Below are 19,344 nucleotides of genomic sequence, written 5' to 3' on the forward strand. Positions count from 1 at the left end.
CATCCCACCATTTCATTCATCATTTGTAGGATGTTACAAAGTCCAATGCTCCACATTTCAATTATTTCAAAAACCTTCAAAGAAACGCCCACTCAGTTATTAAAACTGTAAATAAAAAAAAACGGGTCTTATTTTCTATAGTAGTAACGTTTTTTGTTATCAGAGTAAGTTATAAAATGAACACTAAGCTGTGATTGGTTGTTATGGGCAACAAGGCCAATTTTTGTATTAGGACTTCCCAGATGCCATATTTTCTGCTTTATAAGATGCACTTTTTACCCCCCAAAAGTGTGGAGAAAATGGCTGTGCGTCTTATAAAGCGAATACAGCAGTATTACATGGCCGGCACATCGCAGGACGTGCTTTGCTGCATAGTCATAGCAGCCTGCGATGTACCAGTGACATTTAAACAGGGGCGCTATCAAGGTAGTAGCGGGCCCAGTGCAGTCACTTAACTTCATTAAGCTGGGCCCCGGTAAGAGCAGCCATCATATATAAAAGGTATGCAGCATTACCAAACATTAGAATGCTGTGTATATAGATTTAGCAATATTTTACTACATACTTTAAAGTAATATATGGACACAGCATTTTTTAACTAAAAAATATGCCAATGAAAACTACACAAAAACTAAATTAAGACAATGTGTATGAATCCAGCATCAGATAGGTTTGATAAATGAGGCCCATTGGTTTACTATGAGGGTTTCTTTGCGGTCACTTTATAGGCACTGTTTATAGTACGAATGATGAGTTGCAACACAAATATTTCATAAACCAGCGAAATTTTGCATCCAAAAAGACAATAAAATGACTAAACTCACAGTATGCCAAAATGAAAGATCAAAAATTATAGTACTTGCCAAAAAAACAAACAAAAAACATTTTAACATTAAAGCGGTTATACTACGCTTGGTAACTAATGACCTATCCTCTGGATAAGTCATCAGCATCTGATCAGTGGGGTTCCAACACAAGAGACCCCTGGCAATCAACTGAGAAAGCCCAGGTGCTTCTGTGAGTGCTGGGGCCTTCTCGCTGCTTACAACCTCTGCTGCCAGTGACATCCCAACTAGTGTTGAGCCGGTACACAACCCAACAAATGTCTTTAAAGATGTTGAACTGAATGCAGAATTAATTTACCGAAGTCTTGGGCAACTTCGGGCAAAACAAATTTTTCCTCAACGGAGGCAATACATTTTACTGCTGTACGGAGACTATCTATGATCCGAAGCTGAATTCGCTCAACACTAGTCACAGCCATCGGTCACGTGGTCTAGGTGCAGATTTGCCCCATTTAAGTGAATGGCTGGGGCCTTCTTGCTGCTTACCCTAAGCCATTGATGTCACGACCATAGGTCATTTGGACTAGGCGCAGCTCATCCCCATTCAAGTGAATAAGAAGGCCCCTGCACAGGAGTGCTGCAGCTTTTTCAAGTAGTTGATTAGCAGGAGTTATGGTGTCAAGTAAATGGGGCTGAGCTGTGTCTAAGCAATATGATGGATGGTCATGATGTCACCGGCCTAGGGTAAGCAATGAGAAGGCCCCAGCACTCACAGGATAGCTGGAGCTTTCTCAAGCAGATGATTGACATGCATCCAGGGTGTCAAACCCACATCAGTTTCAAAGAGTCGGATAACCTATTTAAATGATGCTCTTTTTTGACTGCTTATATTAGATGTACACTTTTTGGGGGAATTGTTTATGCCACATTTTACAGTGGTACAATTTATTTCCATATGTCCAGGGTCTTTCCTCTAATGACATAATTGAATATTTAATGTTTAGTTATTAGTGTCTCACATACGGTACCTTTAGGGGACATCTCTGAAACTTCGGCAATATAAGGCTCATTGATAAACTTTGGCTCATTGTCATTGATATCCAAGACTTTGATGACAAATTCAGATTCCGCTTCCACAGGAATACCTGTGAATCTACTTATAGCCTGGGCTCTTAGAGTATAAAAGGGCTTTTCTTCTCTGTCAAGTTTCTTTATCACCGAGATCTTTCCTGAATGTTCATTCATTACAAATATTGTTCCAGCTCCATCCCCCAACAAAACATATTTAATGGAGTCATCATGATCATCAGAGTCGGTTTTCAGCTGTAGACAGAATGAACAAAATAAATATACATTACATTAATACATTACAAAATACAACAACTCCTAAAACACATAGTATTAATAGCTGATAATTCACTTAAAGGGGTTGTGCAATTGGCAAATATTGATGACCTATCCTCAGGATAGATCCAGAAGAAGATACAAGCGGCACTTCTGCTCTCAGCGATGCGGTGAGTGTGTCCCGGAGAAGATCCACAGATAATTGTATAGTAAGGACCAGCACTCGCTTTGGTAGTAATTTCAAGAAGATTTAATGGTCACATACAGGTGGTAAGTGACGCGTTTCGGCTACTGTGAGCCTTTGTCAAAAATGTTTGACAAAGGCTCACAGTAGCCGAAACGCGTCACTTACCACCTGTATGTGACCATTAAATCTTCTTGAAATTACTACCAAAGCGAGTGCTGGTCCTTACTATACAACTATCCTCAGGATAGGTGATCAAAATCAGATCGGTGGGGGGACCGACACCCAGCATCCCTACTGATGAGCTGTATGAAGAACAGGTGGCGCTCGTGCAACCGTTCCTTCGTCTTCAAGATTATCTGTGCATTGTGCTGCTTGTAGAAGCAATGCAGATTAACTACACCTGTTCATCCTATTCACTTGAAAGCAGCGGTAATAGATCTGTGCTGCCTCTGCAAGCAGGGCAATGCACAAGTAATCTTGAAGAGAAAGCATAGCTTGCATGAGCACCACCTCCTCTTCAAACAGCTGATCAGCGGGGATTCTGGCTTTTGTTATGAGACAGAAGCATTTGGAGGGTTCTAACTATGATATAACACAGCATAGTCACGACAGTCTCATTCTCATTTATTTACTGTGGCTTTATGGACTCTCTTTGGACAAAGTCACATCAAATTCATCAGTGCTGTTTTAATAGGGTTGCAGAGTTGTTGTTGTTTTTTTTTTTTTTTTTACTTTTTTAAATTGCAACCTGAGCCTGCTATATTGTGAAAAAAAAGCATACTCACCCGCTCAACAGTGCCTCGTTCTGGTTCCCTGGTTCCCTTTACTGGTCTCTCAGTCCCTGTCCTGTCAACCGACAGACGGGTGGCTTCATGTGTGCCACTTCTGCCAATGACAGGACTCTTGAAATACTGACGTGATAGGTTTTCCTATTATGTTTTACTCTGAAATGCTGCACTGTTTCAGAGTAGAGCACAGTTCTTTGTAATTTGGAAGGCTGTTGGTATTTCATGCCTTCCATGTTTAAGCTAGTATGATTGACAGGTCACTGCTCCTTTCTAGTTATTTGGTTTTCTCAACTGGTCTTCCTGTCCTCATCTGAAAACTTCCAGATCAACAGGGTCACATGTGCCACTGAAGCCAATAACTGGCCTCAGTAGTTTTGTGTCCCCAAGCAGCTTGTCACTGCAGTTGATATTACAAGTAGTGAAAGACCAGAAAAGAGGAACCAAGAGCTGGAATGAGCCTATGTCGAGCAGGTGAGTAAAAGGAAAAGGAATCTGGGATAGAAATTTGAAAAAGTAAAAAAATAAGCTGGACAACCTAGTTAAAGCATACATCTACAGTTTCCCATTAACAAACATTGATGTGACAGGGAATCGTGCTACAGAAGTCACCATGTAGCCCTTGCCCATGTTTATGATTATATCATACTGTAGATTACTGAGACTTGACTGTTATAGACTCGTGTATTTTCCATGCCACATACACATGAAAGTAAATTACAGGTAGCAAGTACATACAGGTACTTTCTATAATCCCACAGCATGTATTGCAACTGTCACATGAAAAAGAATTTGGGAATGCATCATAGCCTGTGTGCCAGTCCCAAATTTTTGCACATCCCCATTTTTTGCGCTAAATGTATGACTTTTGGACATTTTGCACCAGGGTAAATTTATTGCGGCATATTTCTTAATAAATTAGGTTTACAGCATCTTACTTTAATGGACTTTAGACTGAGATTGGCCTATGAAACACTAGCGTTAGTAAATCTGCCCATTAGTAGCCTTAGGATGAGTCTACGCTGAGAGTTTCTGCTGCATGACAGTTGAGATATAATAATAATATAAGGCATATATACATGTATGAAAAAGTGAGGGAGATTTATCAAAACTGGTGTAGAGGAAAACGGACTTTGTTGCCCGTAGCAATCAAATTCTACTTTTCATCTTTCAAAGTAGCTCTGAAAAATGAAAGGTAGAATCTGATGGGTTGCTTGCTATGGGCAACTAAATCAGTTTTCCTTTACAGCAGTTCTGATAAAACTCCCTCAGTCTTTTTTTTTTTGAAAGTCAGGATACCTTCACACATGCATCAAAGTAATCGGGCAGACAGTGATGCATTACAAAAAAAAAATTGCTATATGCAGCAATTTTTGTCTGGCCAAATTCTGGCTGGTATGCTGTAGAGTGATTTTATCCCTAGCTGCATCCCATTATAGTCAATGGGGTCTGGCACGCATGTGGCACTATCCAGATATGTTAGATCCATAGAACTTTGGTTGGCTGTTCTCGGCTGAAACAGCATGCTGGATTTATTTGACTCATGTGAGAAAGTAGCTTAATTAAAGCATGTCATAAGCACATCCTGTAAAAACTGACATCCAGTTGCTTTAATATAATGCAAGTTATGTAATTTCAAGAAGAACGAAATGACATAAAAATAATGTCTGTAATTCACAAAACTGCAATAGATATTGCAAAAGTAGATATTGAGGCTTTTGTGGAAAGAACTAATATTCTTAAACATTTTCAAGTACTGTGGGCTAGCTTGTAGCAATGAAGTTTTCAGTTGAAATCTGGGTTCCTCTGGGTTCTCCAGTCTCTTTTTATGTTCCAAATACATACTGTACTGTGTTATTGGCTTTCTGTGTTATTGGTCTTCGTGTGTGTGTCTGAGGACACTGAGTGTTGTATGATAATATTCAAAATACGTAAAATATGTTCTCCGCCAAAAGCACCAAAGTGCTGTATGAGGTTCTGCACTTCATTCTATGAATTTAAAAATACTGATGAACATAGTTGTTAATTCAACTTATATATTGTTCTAAAGGAATATCCAAATGATCTACCCAATGAATAGTGTTAATCGGACACCGTAGTGCTCGGGTGCTTGGGGGCTCAGGCCGAACACATCGGGATGTTCGGGTGCTCGACCGAGTACCTGAGTATAATGGAAATCAATGCGAGAACCCAAGCATTAAACCAGGTACCCCCTGCTCTGAAGAGGGGAGGATGCCTGGTTTATAGGAAATTGTCAGAAATTGATGGAAACACCACCGAAATGGTTCGGGAACAGCATGGGGAGGGTGTCTGGATGCATCTTGTACTCGCAGGTCGCTGCTGGGAGCAATGTTGTCCGAATAGTACGCCACTTTTACAGACTGACAATAATACGCACAAAACCAAAGAAAAAAAAATCGATTTTAGAGGAAAAATTATAGGAAACATTATTTCCTGTATATTTACTTGTGCTGCCAAAAATTACAAGGAAGAGGCTCTCCGATACAACCTGTATATCACATAAAGGAGGGCCTCATTCACATTGTGGTACAATTGTTCATGTAGTGGGACTCCTACACTCATAAAGCCTATGCACTAAGTGAAAGGGCTGCAAAAAATTACAAGGAACTGGCACTCCAATACAACCTTTACTACACATAAAGGAGGGCATCATACACAGCCTTGAAAAATTATGATTGATGGCCTGCTGGTGACCTTCAAAAACATTTGTAGCAAGGGCCTGCTGATCTGACCATCTAAAACATTATGAGCGAGGGCCTGCTGCTGATTTGGTGACTCTAGATAACCTGGGGCCGATCGCACGTCCCCGTGACGGTGACTTTCCATTTGGATGTCTTCCCTATCAACTTTCAATGTTATTTTCAGCCCAAAACATGTACAAACCGGATTCCAAAAAAGTTGGGACACTATACAAATCGTGAATAAAAACTGAATGCAATGATGTGGAGGTGCCAGCTTCTAATATTTTATTCAGAATAGAACATAAATCACGGAACAAAAGTTTAAACTGAGAAAATGTACCATTTTAAGGGAAAAATATGTTGTTATCAGAATTTCATGGTGTCAACAAATCCCCAAAAAGTTGGGACAAGGCCATTTTCACCACTGTGTGGCATCTCCCCTTCTTCTTACAACACTCAACAGACGTCTGGGGACCGAGGAGACCAGTTTCTCAAGTTTAGAAATAGGAATGCTCTCCCATTCTTGTCTAATACAGGCCTCTAACTGTTCAATCGTCTTGGGCCTTCTTTGTTGCACCTTCCTCTTTATGATGCGCCAAATGTTCTCTATAGGTGAAAGATCTGGACTGCAGACTGGCCATTTCAGTACCCGGATCCTTCTCCTACGCAGCCATGATGTTGTGATTGATGCAGAATGTGGTCTGGCATTATCTTGTTGAAAAATGCAGGGTCTTCCCTGAAAGAGATGACGTCTGGATGGGAGCATATGTTGTTCTAGAACCTGAATATATTTTTCTGCATTGATGGTGCCTTTCCAGACATGCAAGCTGCCCATGCCACACGCACTCATGCAACCCCATACCATCAGAGATGCAGGCTTCTGAACTGAGCGTTGATAACAACTTGGGTTGTCCTTGTCCTCTTTGGTCCGGATGATATGGCGTCCCAGATTTCCAAAAAGAACTTTGAATCGTGACTCGTCTGACCACAGAACAGTCTTCCATTTTGCCACACTCCATTTTAAATGATCCCTGGCCCAGTGAAAACGCCTGAGCTTGTGGATCTTGCTTAGAAATGGCTTCTTCTTTGCACTGTAGAGTTTCAGCTGGCAACGGCGGATGGCACGGTGGATTGTGTTCACTGACAATGGTTTCTGGAAGTATTCCTGAGCCCATTCTGTGATTTCCTTTACAGTAGCATTCCTGTTTGTGGTGCAGTGTCGTTTAAGGGCCCGGAGATCACGGGCATCCAGTATGGTTTTACGGCCTTGACCCTTACGCACAGAGATTGTTCCAGATTCTCTGAATCTTCGGATGATGTTATGAACAGTTGATGATGATAGATGCAAAGTCTTTGCAATTTTACGCTGGGTAACACCTTTCTGATATTGCTCCACTATCTTTCTGCGCAACATTGTGGGAATTGGTGATCCCCTACCAATCTTGGCTTCTGAGAGACACTGCCACTCTGAGAAGCTCTTTTTATACCCAATCATGTTGCCAATTGACCTAATTAGTGTTAATTGGTCTTCCAGCTCTTCGTTATGCTCAAATCTACTTTTTCCAGCCTCTTATTGCTACTTGTCCCAACTTTTTGGGGATTTGTTGACACCGTGAAATTTTGAATCAACGTATTTTTCCTTTAAAATGATACATTTACTCGGATTAAACGTTTGATCTGTCATCTACGTTCTATTACAAATAAAATATTGACATTTGCCATCTCCACATCATTGCATTCAGTTTTTATTCACAATTTGTTTAGTGTCCCAACTTTTTTGGAATCCGGTTTGTAGACCATGAGTAACGGGGGAATCATGGTTTGATTCCGGAGAGAAAGCCAGAGAAACAGCTACGGCTACCACATCGAAGCAAGGCAGCATGCACGCAAATTACCTATTAGGTATAATTAGGTGCGGGCCTGCAGGTGAGCAGACCCTGTAAAAGATTTTAGGTGCGGGCCTGCAGTTGAGCTTACTCTGTAAAAGATTTTAGGTGCGGGCCGGCAGGTCAGCTGACCCTCTAAAAGATTTTAGGTGCGAGCCTGCTGGTGAGCTAACCCTGTAAAAGATTTGAGGTGCGGGCCTGTTGGTGAGCTGACCCTCTAAAAATTTTATATGAGGGCATTCAGATGAGCTGACCCTGTAAACGATTTAAGGTGCAGGCCTGCTGGTGAGCTGACCCTGTAAAAGATTTGGGTGCGGACCTGCTGGTGAGCTGACCCAGTAAGAGATTGTAGGTGAAGGCCTGCTGGTGAGCTGACCCTCTAAAAAATTATATGCGAGAGCCTGCAGATGAGCTGACCGTCTAAAAAATTAAATGTTAGTGCCTTCAGATGAGCTGACCCTGTAAACAATTTAAGGTGCGGGCCTGCTGGTGAGCTGACCCTATAATTGATTTGAAGTGCGGGCCTGCTGGTGAGCTGATCCTGTAAAAGATTTTATGTGCAGGCCTGCTGGTGATCTGACCCAGTAAAAGATTGAAGGTGAAGGCCTGCTGGTGAACTGACCCTCTAAAAAATTATATGCGAGGGCCTGAAGGTGAGCTGACTCTGTAAAAGATTGTAGGGGGGGCCTGCTGGTGAGCTGACCATCTAAAAAATTATATGCGAGTGCCTGCATGTGAGCTGTGCTGCATGTGACCTGTAAAACATTATATGCGAAGGGCATATATGCGAGGGCATTATATGTGAGAAAATAAGCATGTTGATATGATGGAAGAGGAGGATGAGAAAAGGAAGATTCAACAATATACCCTTGTTTGTGACGGAAGGGGTGCATAAGAATACAGTGTATTCAGTACATTATAAACAACACATTTAAAGTACCTTTCTGTTCAGCCGCTTTCCTCTGGTGGAGTCGAGAAGTCATGGTCAATCCAGACTTTGTTCATTTTTATAACAGGCGGATGTGCTTATCTGTTATAATGCCACCAGCAGCACAAAACACCCGCTCAGACCAAACGCTGGCAACAAGGCAGGCCAGCACCTTCAAGGCTTCGAGTGCCAGTTCATGCCAAGTGTCCAGCTTAGACACCCAGTAGTTGAAAGGCACTGAGGGATCATTGAGGACGCTGTACTCCTTCACCATTTTCCTCCTTGTGACACTAGGCCGCGCATCAGGGTGAGGGTGCTGGCGGGGTGTCAAGAAACTGTCCCAGGCTTTGGAGAGTATTGCCCTGCCTCTGTTGGAACTGCTGTTTGTTACTCTTGTCTCCCCTCCTCAGTTGGCCAAGGAACTACGGACTCTGCCGCCAGCGTTATCAGATGGAAATTTTTGGAGCAATTTTTCACCAAGAATCTTCTGGTATTGCACCGTTTTGCTCGTCCTCTCCACCAGAGGAATGACAGATGATAAGTTCTCTTTGTAGCGAGGGTCAAAGAGGGTGAACAACCAGTAATCTGTGTGGTCTAAAATGCGTATAACGCGTGGATCGTGGGAAGGGCAGCCTAACATGAAGTCAGACATCTGTGCCAGAGTACCAACAGGCAAGACTTTGCTGTCGTCATCAGGAGGATCACTCTCAATCTCCACACCCTCTTACTTCTCTTCTGCCTACCCACGCAGAACAGATGGAATTGAACTTCCATGGGTACTACCCTCTGTAGCGGAGGCAATCGTCTCCTGCTCCTCCTCCTCTTCATTGTCTAATTTGCACTGAGAAGACAAACTGAGGGTGTTCTGGCTATCACCCTGTGTAATGTCTTCTCCCATTTCCACCTCTTCCACATGCAAAGCGGTGTTCTTAATTGTGAGCAGCGAGCATTTGAGTAGACACAGAAGTGGGATGGTTACGCTGATAATAGTGTTATCACCGCTCACCATCTGTGTTGATTACTCAAAGTTTCTTAAAACCTCACAGATGTCAGACATCAATGCCCACTCATCGCTTGTGAATAGCGGAAGCTGACTGGAAAGGTGACGACCATTTTTCAGCTGGTATTCCACTACTGCCCTCTGCTGCTCACAAAGCCTGGGCAACATGTGGAACGTGGAGTTCCAGCGTGTGCTCACGTCGCACAACAGCCGGTCAGCTGGCAATTTCAAGCGCTGCTGCAGCATTGGCAGACCGGCTGAAGCTGTCGGTGACTTGCGGAAATGTTCACACAATATGTAAATATGTTTGACTACTTACTGTACATACAACTACTTACATTCTGGAAATCAGGGGCGCTGAAGATTTTCATTGTATCTCATTTTTTCAGATGATTCTGACACCTGTATCTGATTGTTGGCTGTATGTTTTGGTTCAGTTTCCAGTTTATTCACAAACCAGCATTTTACTGTACCTGAAGCTGCACATTATTCAAGAAACATTTTGATTTCAATACATATGGTTCACTAGTCATATCTAAAGTACTAATATACTGTACTTTTTCTCCAACATGTTCACACGTGGATCTGAATAAACACATACTAAAGGGCCAATATGGTACATTTTGTAAGCTATGCAGTTAGATTAGACCACTGATGGCTCGATGGACACCATTGCATGATTCATGTTAAACAGCAGGGCCAATGCAGATAGAATGTAGGAACTAATTAGCTCAAGTTGTCTGCTCGTGAAGGGACTTGGATTTTGAAAAAGCAATGGGGTACACACATTCCCTTAGCAATTGGAATATTATACTAGCAATAAGAGAAAAATACAGTAAGAGTACAGTGACTTGGTCATAGTTTTTTTTTGTGTACTGCATGCTCTAGCTATTCACACTGGGAACACCCTATTTAGAACTTTTTTTTCATGAGTTTGGAGTTATAACCGCTCTTCACTACATGTACCAGCTCTTCACTATAACCTGTGTTTTACTCAGATTGACTAACTTCTAAAAAATGTTGTTCACCCTTTAACCACAGTGTTATTGTTTATGCCTCCTGTATCATATTTGTCTCTCTCCATTCTGACCATGACTAATTTGGTAAAAAAAAAATTGCCTAATCATTTGGCACTGTAGTGTACCTGTTTAATCAAGTCAATCAAAAGATCTACCATAAGTCTAAGTCACTGGGATGTCAACAGCAACATCACTCAACAAGATCCCTCGGTGGCAGGTTCTTTTCTGTGATTGGATAACCATCTTAGTGGATATGATAAATCTTTAAGTTTGCTTGTTAGACCACTCTGTCATTGACTATTTAGGCAATGAGGAGCTCTCCATTCTAACACTGAAAGTAGAAAACATCTTTATAAATATATAGATAGGGAAGAGTCATAAAATTGGTCTTTGCAACTTTTTGTGGTCAATGCCATAGGAAGCTTGAACCATTTAGCATTTTTATGCCACTGACAGTTTAGAAAACTGGAAAGTGGGTGTTGGTAGCTTATGTTAATTAGCTTCTCTCCAGATTTATCACTACGGCTTTGCAAAAAAGTTGTAAAACTCTGGCTGTGCGGTTATATAGAAAAAGATTTCTAGATGAAAGTGTTAGGTTTATAGGTGCACATCATTTAACAAGTTTGATAAATTTGGTGGATAGCACAGCAACACAGACTCATATGTTACCCTCATGATGAATTTTCCTCCCCATAGAGTGCATATTTCTAAAACATAAGCTTTATGTTTGTACATAACAGCAGATCACAAATTCCTCTACTGTAGTCATGAAGCCTGACAAACCTGTACACACAGAATCTAGACTCTTTGGGGGAGATTTATCAAGAGCAGCGTTTTCTGCTGTTACAAGGTGCATAGTTTGAGACTTTTTAATGCCACTTTTTAGGCACAAGAAAGATGATAAATCTCCCCTTTGACTCTTGATCCCATGTGAGGGAATTTGGGATTCTTCTAAATGACTATGGTACGTGATCTTTTTAAATACACTAAAATAAAGATTTAAATTTTTTGCAAGCCAATCAAATTAAGTAAGACATTTTAAGAATCTTGACAGACGTGATAAACCAAAACAGCAAGAAAAGATAGAAGCCATATACTTATTGTGATTGCTAAATTGCATCTGCAGCTTTCATAAAATGCAATATCCAGCATACTGTACCATTTATTCTTTGAAATATTTCTGCCACGCAATTAGGGCATAAAGCTAAAGGCAGCAGAATTCCTGTTGAGATAAAGAAGATGATATAACTGCCCATGGAATATTAATGTTGAAAATTTACAAATTAGTTAAACATTCTTAAAACACCAATGGAATTTTGACCAGGCAGGAACTTTTGTTTGTAGGAGGATAACTATAAAATATGGCTATGTATAATTAGCCATTAGCGATGTTTGTCTGGTTTACTATTTTTAACGAAGCAGAGTTGTTTGCATTTTGCTGAACCAATGGAGAAGAAAATTCTCTTTTAGATATTTAATAGCATGATTCATTGGTAGTGTTGAGTGAGCATGCTCGGCCGAATACCAGTTCGGCTCGAGCATCGCTATGCTCGGCACATGGCGGTACTCGTCCTAGTACCGCATGTGCTTGAGTGCAATGCTCGAGTCTCCTCCCCGCACGTTTCACGGTTGCTAAGCAGCCAATAAACGTGCAGGTAAGTACTGCCCTCACTGTAATGCCAGTAGCCATTTTCCAGAGCACTTCTTCCGTAGACGGTGTCCGCTGCGGACAGTTATTATCTGCGCCACATCTCCTGTTTAAAGTGTGTGCATCCCTAAAATATCAGTGATATCCAGGGCAGTTTTTCCGTAGACAGCGTCTGCTGCGGACAGTTAAATTATCTGGGCCACATCTCCTGTTTAAATTGTGCGCATCCCTAAAATATCAATGACATCCAGTGAACTTTTTCCATAGACGGTGTCCCCTGCGGACAGTTAAATTATCCGCGCCACATCTCCTGCTTAAAGTGTGCGCATCCCTAAAATTTCAGTGACATCCAGTGCACTTTTTCCATAGACAGCGTCTGCTGCGGACAGTTAAAATCGCGCCACATCTCCTGTTTAAAGTGTGCGCATTCCTAAAATATCAGTGATATCCAGTGCAGTTTTTCCATAGACGGTGTCCGCTGCGGACAGTTAAATTATCCGTGCCACATCTCCTGTTTAAAGTGTGCACATCCCTAAAATATCAGTGACATCCAGTGCGCTATTTCCGTAGACACTGCAAACTGTGACATTACCTATGGTACCTGTCCTGTATAATGTTTCCTCATCACAAATTCCTTTGTAAATTTTTTTGCACATACACTTCCAAATCCTATGCTACTGTACGTGTGACATACTTTCAAGCATATATCACATTTAAAATGAAGAAGGCAAGCAGTAAGTGACGGGGAAGTGGCCTGTTGCTGATGGTGCACACGGAGGCCATGGCTGCTTGAGCACAAGAAAAACAATCATCCAAGATACCTAGCTTCAGGTCCCAGTTTGCAGGGGACGCGCAGGACACAACTTTTGAAGTCAGACCAGTGGGACCAGGTGGTCGGTTGGATTGCAGCAGATAATGCTTCCAGTCAGTTAAGCAACACCCTGTCTTCCCCCAAGTCCAGTCTCAGTAGCTAGGAGTCTGGTCAACACAATCCTCACCCTGATCCTCCTTCACCAGTAGCAAATTGTGTTAGGTTTTGACAAACCGCTGAACCTCAAGGTTGAACACGTGGGCTAGGCATGGGATGTGTCTGAGTTTGCCAAGCTCCAAAGCCACCACCAAGTTAAGGCCATTATCAGACACAACCTTGCCTGGTTCTAGGTTGAGTGGCGAGAGCTCAGTGTGGTCTCTTATCCCCTGCCACAGATCTGCGGCGGTGTGCTGTTTTTCCCCTAAGCATATAAGCTTCAGCACAGCCTGTTGCCGCTTCCACACTGCAGTGCTAGACTGCTTCCAGCTACCGACTGATGGCTGACTGGTGCTGCACACGGATAACTCGGAGGTGGAAGTGGTGGAGGAGGCGGAGGAGGAGAAGTGGGGGTTGGAGCCACTAACGTAGGTGCTGGCGGAAACCCTGATCGACGTAGGGCCCGCAATCCTTGGCGTCGGTGTCACCTGTGCCTTCCCAGGGTACGACTCGCTCCCGGACTCCACAACGTTCACCCAGTGTGCCATCAGTGAAATGTAGCGTCCCTGGCTGAATGCACTTGTCCATGGTTAAGTGGATCTTCCCAGTAACTGTGTTGGTCAGGGCACGTGTGATGTTCCGGGACACATGTTGGTGTAAGGCAGGCATGGCACACCGTGAAAAATAGTGGCGGCTGGGGACTGGGTAACCAGGGACGGCCGCCGACATCATGCTGCGGAAGGCTTTAGTGTACACAAGCCTAAATTGTAACATTTCCAGGGCCAGTAATTTGGGAAGTTGTGCATTTAGTGCTATGGCCTGTGGGTGGGTGGCTGGGTATTTGCGCTTGCGTTCAAATGCCTGGGGTAAGGATATTTGTATGCTGCACTGGGACACGGAAGTGGATGTGGTCGCTGATGATGCCCACGAAGGTCCAGGTGCAGGGCGGGATGCATCCGGGACTGCGCCTTCAGCCCCCTGCTTGGCCAGTACGTAACACAGGGGAAGAGGAGGCAGTGGTGTGACCCGCAGACACCGATTTTGGACCCAGGCGTTCGTCCCACTTATTACGGTGCTTGGATGCCATGTGGCGGATCATGCTGGTGGTGGTAAGGTTGGTAGTGTTCACGCCCGGGCTCATTTTCATATGGCACAGGTTGCAAATTACTATTCTTTTGTCGTCCGCACTTTCCTCAGAAAAGCGCCAGACTGAGGAACACCTACCTCTTGACAAGGGAGATTTACGCAAGGGGGTGCTCCGTGGAACAGTTGCGGGCCTGTTTGGTGTGGTCTGCCTTCTCCCTTTTACCACCCCACTGCCTCTTCCAGCCTGTTGCGGTGCTGCAGATCCCTCCCCCTCTGTACTGCTTTCCTCGCTCGGCTTTCCACCTTCCCAGGTTGGGTCAGTGACCTCATCAGCAACCACCTTCTCTTCCACTTCCTCACTCTGATCATCCTCCTGATTTGCTGACCTAACCACAACCTTAGTGATTGACAACTGTGTCTCATCATCATCCACCTCATTAAATACTAATTGCCGTTCCCCACCTTCATCTTGTTGTGACTGTGGATGTTCAAGAGGTTGGGAATCAGGGCACAAGATCTTGTGTCCCTCTTCAAGCATGCTTGGCGAGAGGGCCAATTCAAGTAATGGCGATGAAAAAAGATCCTCGGAATATCCGAGTGTGGGATCACTTATTTGGCCACACTGTAAATGGTGGGAGGAAGGAGGATCAGGGTGAGGATTGTGTTGACCAGACTCCTACCTACTGAGACTGGACTGGTGCTTAACTGACTGGAAGCATTATCTGCTGCAATCCAACCGACCACCTGGTACCACTGGTCTGACTTCAAAAGTTGTGTCCTGCGCGTCCCCTGCAAACTGGGACCTGAAGCTAGGTATCTTGGATGATTGAGCACTAGAAAAACAAGCAGCCATGGCCTCCGTGTGCACCATCAGCAACAGGCCACTTCCCCGTCACTTACTGCTTGCCTTCTTCATTTTAAATGTGATATATGCTTGAAAGTATGTCACACGTACAGTAGCATAGGATTTGGAAGTGTATGTGCAAAAAAATTTACAAAGGAATTTGTGATGAGGAAACATTATACAGGACAGGTACCACAGGTAATGTCCCAGTTTGCAGTGTCTACGGAAATAGCGTACTGGATGTCACTGATATTTTAGGGATGTGCACACTTTAAACAGGAGATCTGGCGGATAATTTAACTGTCCTCAGGGAACACCGTCTACGAAAAAAGTGCACTGGATGTCATTGATATTTTAGGGATGCGCACACTTTAAACAGGAGATGTGGCACGGATAATCTAACTGTCCGCAGGGGACACCATGTACGGAAAAAGTGCACTGGATATCACTGATATTTTAGGGATGTGCACACTTTAAACAGGAGATGTGGCACGGATAATTTAACTGTCCGCAGCGGACACTGTCTATGGAAAAACTGCACTGGATGTCACTGATATTTTAGGAATGTGCACACTTTAAACAGGAGATGTGGTGCGGATTTAACTGTCCGCAGCAGACGCTGTCTATGGAAAAAGTGCACTGGATGTCACAGAAATTTTAGGTATGCGCACACTTTAAACAGGAGATGTGGCGCAGATAATAACTGTCCGCAGCGGACACCGTCTACGGAAGAAGTGCTCTGGAAAATGGCTACTGGCATTACAGTGAGGGCAGTACTTACCTGCACGTTTATTGGCTGCTTAGCAACCGTGAAACGTGCGGGGAGGAGACTCGAGCATTGCACTCAAGCACATGCGGTACTAGGACGAGTACCGCCATGTGCCGAGCATAGCGATGCTCGAGCCGAACTGGTATTCGGCCGAGCATGCTCACTCAACACTACCAATGAATCATGCTATTAAATATCTAAAAGAGAATTTTCTTCTCCATTGGTTCAGCAAAATGCAAACAACTCTGCTTCGTTAAAAATAGTAAACCAGGCAAACATCGCTAATGGCTAATTATACATAGCCATATTTTATAGTTATCCTCCTACAAACAAAAGTTCCTGCCTGGTCAAAATTCCATTGGTGTTTTAAGAATGTTTAACTAATTTGTAAATTTTCAACATTAATATTCCATGGGCAGTTATATCATCTTCTTTATCTCAACAGGAATTCTGCTGCCTTTAGCTTTATGCCCTAATTGCGTGGCAGAAATATTTCAAAGAATAAATGGTACAGTATGCTGGATATTGCATTTTATGAAAGCTGCAGATGCAATTTAGCAATCACAATAAGTATATGGCTTCTATCTTTTCTTGCTGTTTTGGTTTATCACGTCTGTCAAGATTCTTAAAATGTCTTACTTAATTTGATTGGCTTGCAAAAAATTGAAATCTTTATTTTAGTGCATTAAAAAAGATCACCTACCATAGTCATTTAGAAGAATCCCAAATTCCCTCACATGGGATCAAGAGTCAAAGGGGAGATTTATCATCTTCCTTGTGCCTAAAAAGTGGCATTAAAAAGTCACAAACTATGCACCTTGTAACAGCAGAAAACGCTGCTCTTGATAAATCTCCCCCAAAGAGTCTGGATTCTGTGTGTACAGGTTTGTCAGGCTTCATGACTACAGTAGAGGAATTTGTGATCTGCTGTTATGTACAAACATAAAGCTTATGTTTTAGAAATATGCACTCTATGGGGAGGAAAATTCATCATGACGGGTAATATGAGTCTGTGTTGCTGTGCTATCCACCAAAGTTATCAAACTTGTTAAATGATGTGCACCTATAAACCTAAGACTTTCATCTAGAAATCTTTTTCTATATAACCGCACAGCCAGAGTTTTACAACTTTTTTGCAAAGCCGTAGTGATAAATCATGAGCGAAGCTAATTAACATAAGCTACCAACACCCACTTTCCAGTTTTCTAAACTGTCAGTGGCATAAAAATGCAAAATGGTTCAAGCTTCCTATGGCATTAACCACAAAAAGTAGCAAAGACCAATTTTATGACTCTTCCCTATCTATATATTTATAAAGATGTTTTCTACTTTCAGGGTTAGAATGGAGAGCTCCTCATTGCCTAAATAGTCAATGACAGAGTGGTCTAACAAGCAAACTTAAAGATTTATCATATCCACTAAGATGGTTATCCAATCACAGAAAAGAACCTACAATACAACCGAGGGATCTTGTTGAGTAATGTTGCTGTTGACATCCCAGTGACTTAGACTTATGGTAGATCTTTTGATTGACTTCAATAAACAGGTACACTACAGTGCCAAATGATTAGGCAAGATTGTTGTTACCAAATTAGTCATGGTCAGAATGGAGAGAGACAAATATGATACAGGAGGCATAAACAATAACACTGTGGTTAAAGTTTGAACAAAAATTTTGAGAAGTTAGTCAATCTGAGTAAAACACAGGTTATAGTGAAGAGCTGGTACATGTAGTGAAGAGCGGTTATAACTGGAAACTCATGAAAAAAAAATGTTCTATATAGGGTGTTCCCAGTGTGAATAGCTAGAGCATGCAGTACACACAAAAAAAACTATGACCAATTCACTGTACTCTTACTGTATTTTTCTCTTATTGCTAGCAAAATATTCCTATTGCTAAGAGAATGTGTGTACCCCATTGCTTTATCAAAATGCAAGTCCCTTCACGAGCAGACAACTTGAGCTAATTAGTTCCTACATTCTATCTGCATTGGCCCTGCTGTTTAACATGAATCATGCAATGGTGTCCATCGAGCCATCAGTGGTCTAATCCAACTGCATAGCTTACAAAATGTACCATATTGGCCCTTTAGTATGTGTTTATTCAGATCCACGTGTGAACATGTTGGAGAAAAAGTACAGTATATTAGTACTTTAGATATGACTAGTGAACCATATGAATTGAAATCAAAATGTTTCTTGAACAATGTGCAGCTTCAGATACAGTAAAATGCTGGTTTGTGAATAAACTGCAAACTGAACCAAAACATACAGCCAACAATCAGATACAGGTGTCAGAATCATCTGAAAAAAATAGATAGAATGAAAATCTTTAGCGACCCTGATTTCCAGAATGTAAGTAGTTGTATGTACAGTAAGTAGTCAAACATATTTACCAGAATATAAAGTCCAGCATGTCTTGATGCTTTCCAGTATTTGGCCCCCTAGCATGTGATATCTGCTCCCTTCCTCCCATGTTGGGCTCCTTGGTCCTGTTTGGCAATTTTCTGGTCCCCAACTTGTAAACTTTTAGCTAGGGAACAGAAAGGGTCAATAACACCACATCACTGCTGGATCACATGCCACTTGGGGACATGTTAAAGTTGAGGCCAGTCATTGACTGCAACAGCACACAGGACCCTGTCCTGACCGACAGTAAACAAGTCTGGGACCCGAAGATTGTCGAACAGATCCAGGGCATTGGACTGGAGTGGCAGGGAGAAGGCGTGATTCTTTCATTAAGTACCACATGCTACCTAAAAAAGGAACTAAATACTGGAAAACACCTTTAATAATAAAATGATGTGGTCTCACTTCAGTAAGTGGCATTTATCATGTAGAAAAAGTTAATACAAGACATTACTAATGTACTGTGATTTTCCTTATTGCTTCCTTTGCTGGCTGGATTCATTTTTGCATCACATTATACACTGCTCATTTCTATGGTTACAGACCACCCTGCAATCCATCAGTGGTGGTCGTGCTTGCACACTATAGGAGAAAGCATCAGCCTCTCTGGTGGCCGAGACCATGGGAGCGCACATAGGCTTGTGCTTTTTCCTATGTTGTGCAAGCACGACCACCACTGATAGATTGCAGGGTGGTTGTAACCATGGAAAAGAGCAATGTATCCAGTCAGCAAAGGAAGCAATATGGACAATAATAATACATTAGTAAGTGGCCTGTATTAACTTTCTCTACATGATAAATGCCACTTACTGAAGTGAGACAACACCATTAAGGGAATGCATCAGAAAATGATCTAGTGTTTAATTCATGTTTTCATGCCAACTATATATTTATTAAGTTTATGAAAAGTATGTGGATAGCTCACCACCCTCCTCAATAAGGTAGGGGTGCTCTAACCGGAAGACTGTTCGCTCAATCAGTCCAG

General features: G+C 42.4%; 1 protein-coding gene across 1 annotated transcript in view; it reads right to left on the reverse strand.

Moving 5' to 3' along the window:
• Positions 1-19,344, reverse strand: part of LOC121001798 (cadherin-19-like) — a 379,802-nt gene that overhangs the window by 292,272 nt on the left and 68,186 nt on the right. The window contains exon 3 of the mRNA XM_040433012.1: positions 1,814-2,108. Within this exon, the coding sequence (XP_040288946.1) occupies positions 1,814-2,108 (295 nt within the window). The remainder of the gene's footprint in view (positions 1-1,813; positions 2,109-19,344) is intronic.

This window comes from Bufo bufo, chromosome 5 (assembly GCF_905171765.1).
Source record: "Bufo bufo chromosome 5, aBufBuf1.1, whole genome shotgun sequence".
In the NCBI taxonomy this organism is placed as follows: Eukaryota; Metazoa; Chordata; class Amphibia; order Anura; family Bufonidae; genus Bufo; species Bufo bufo.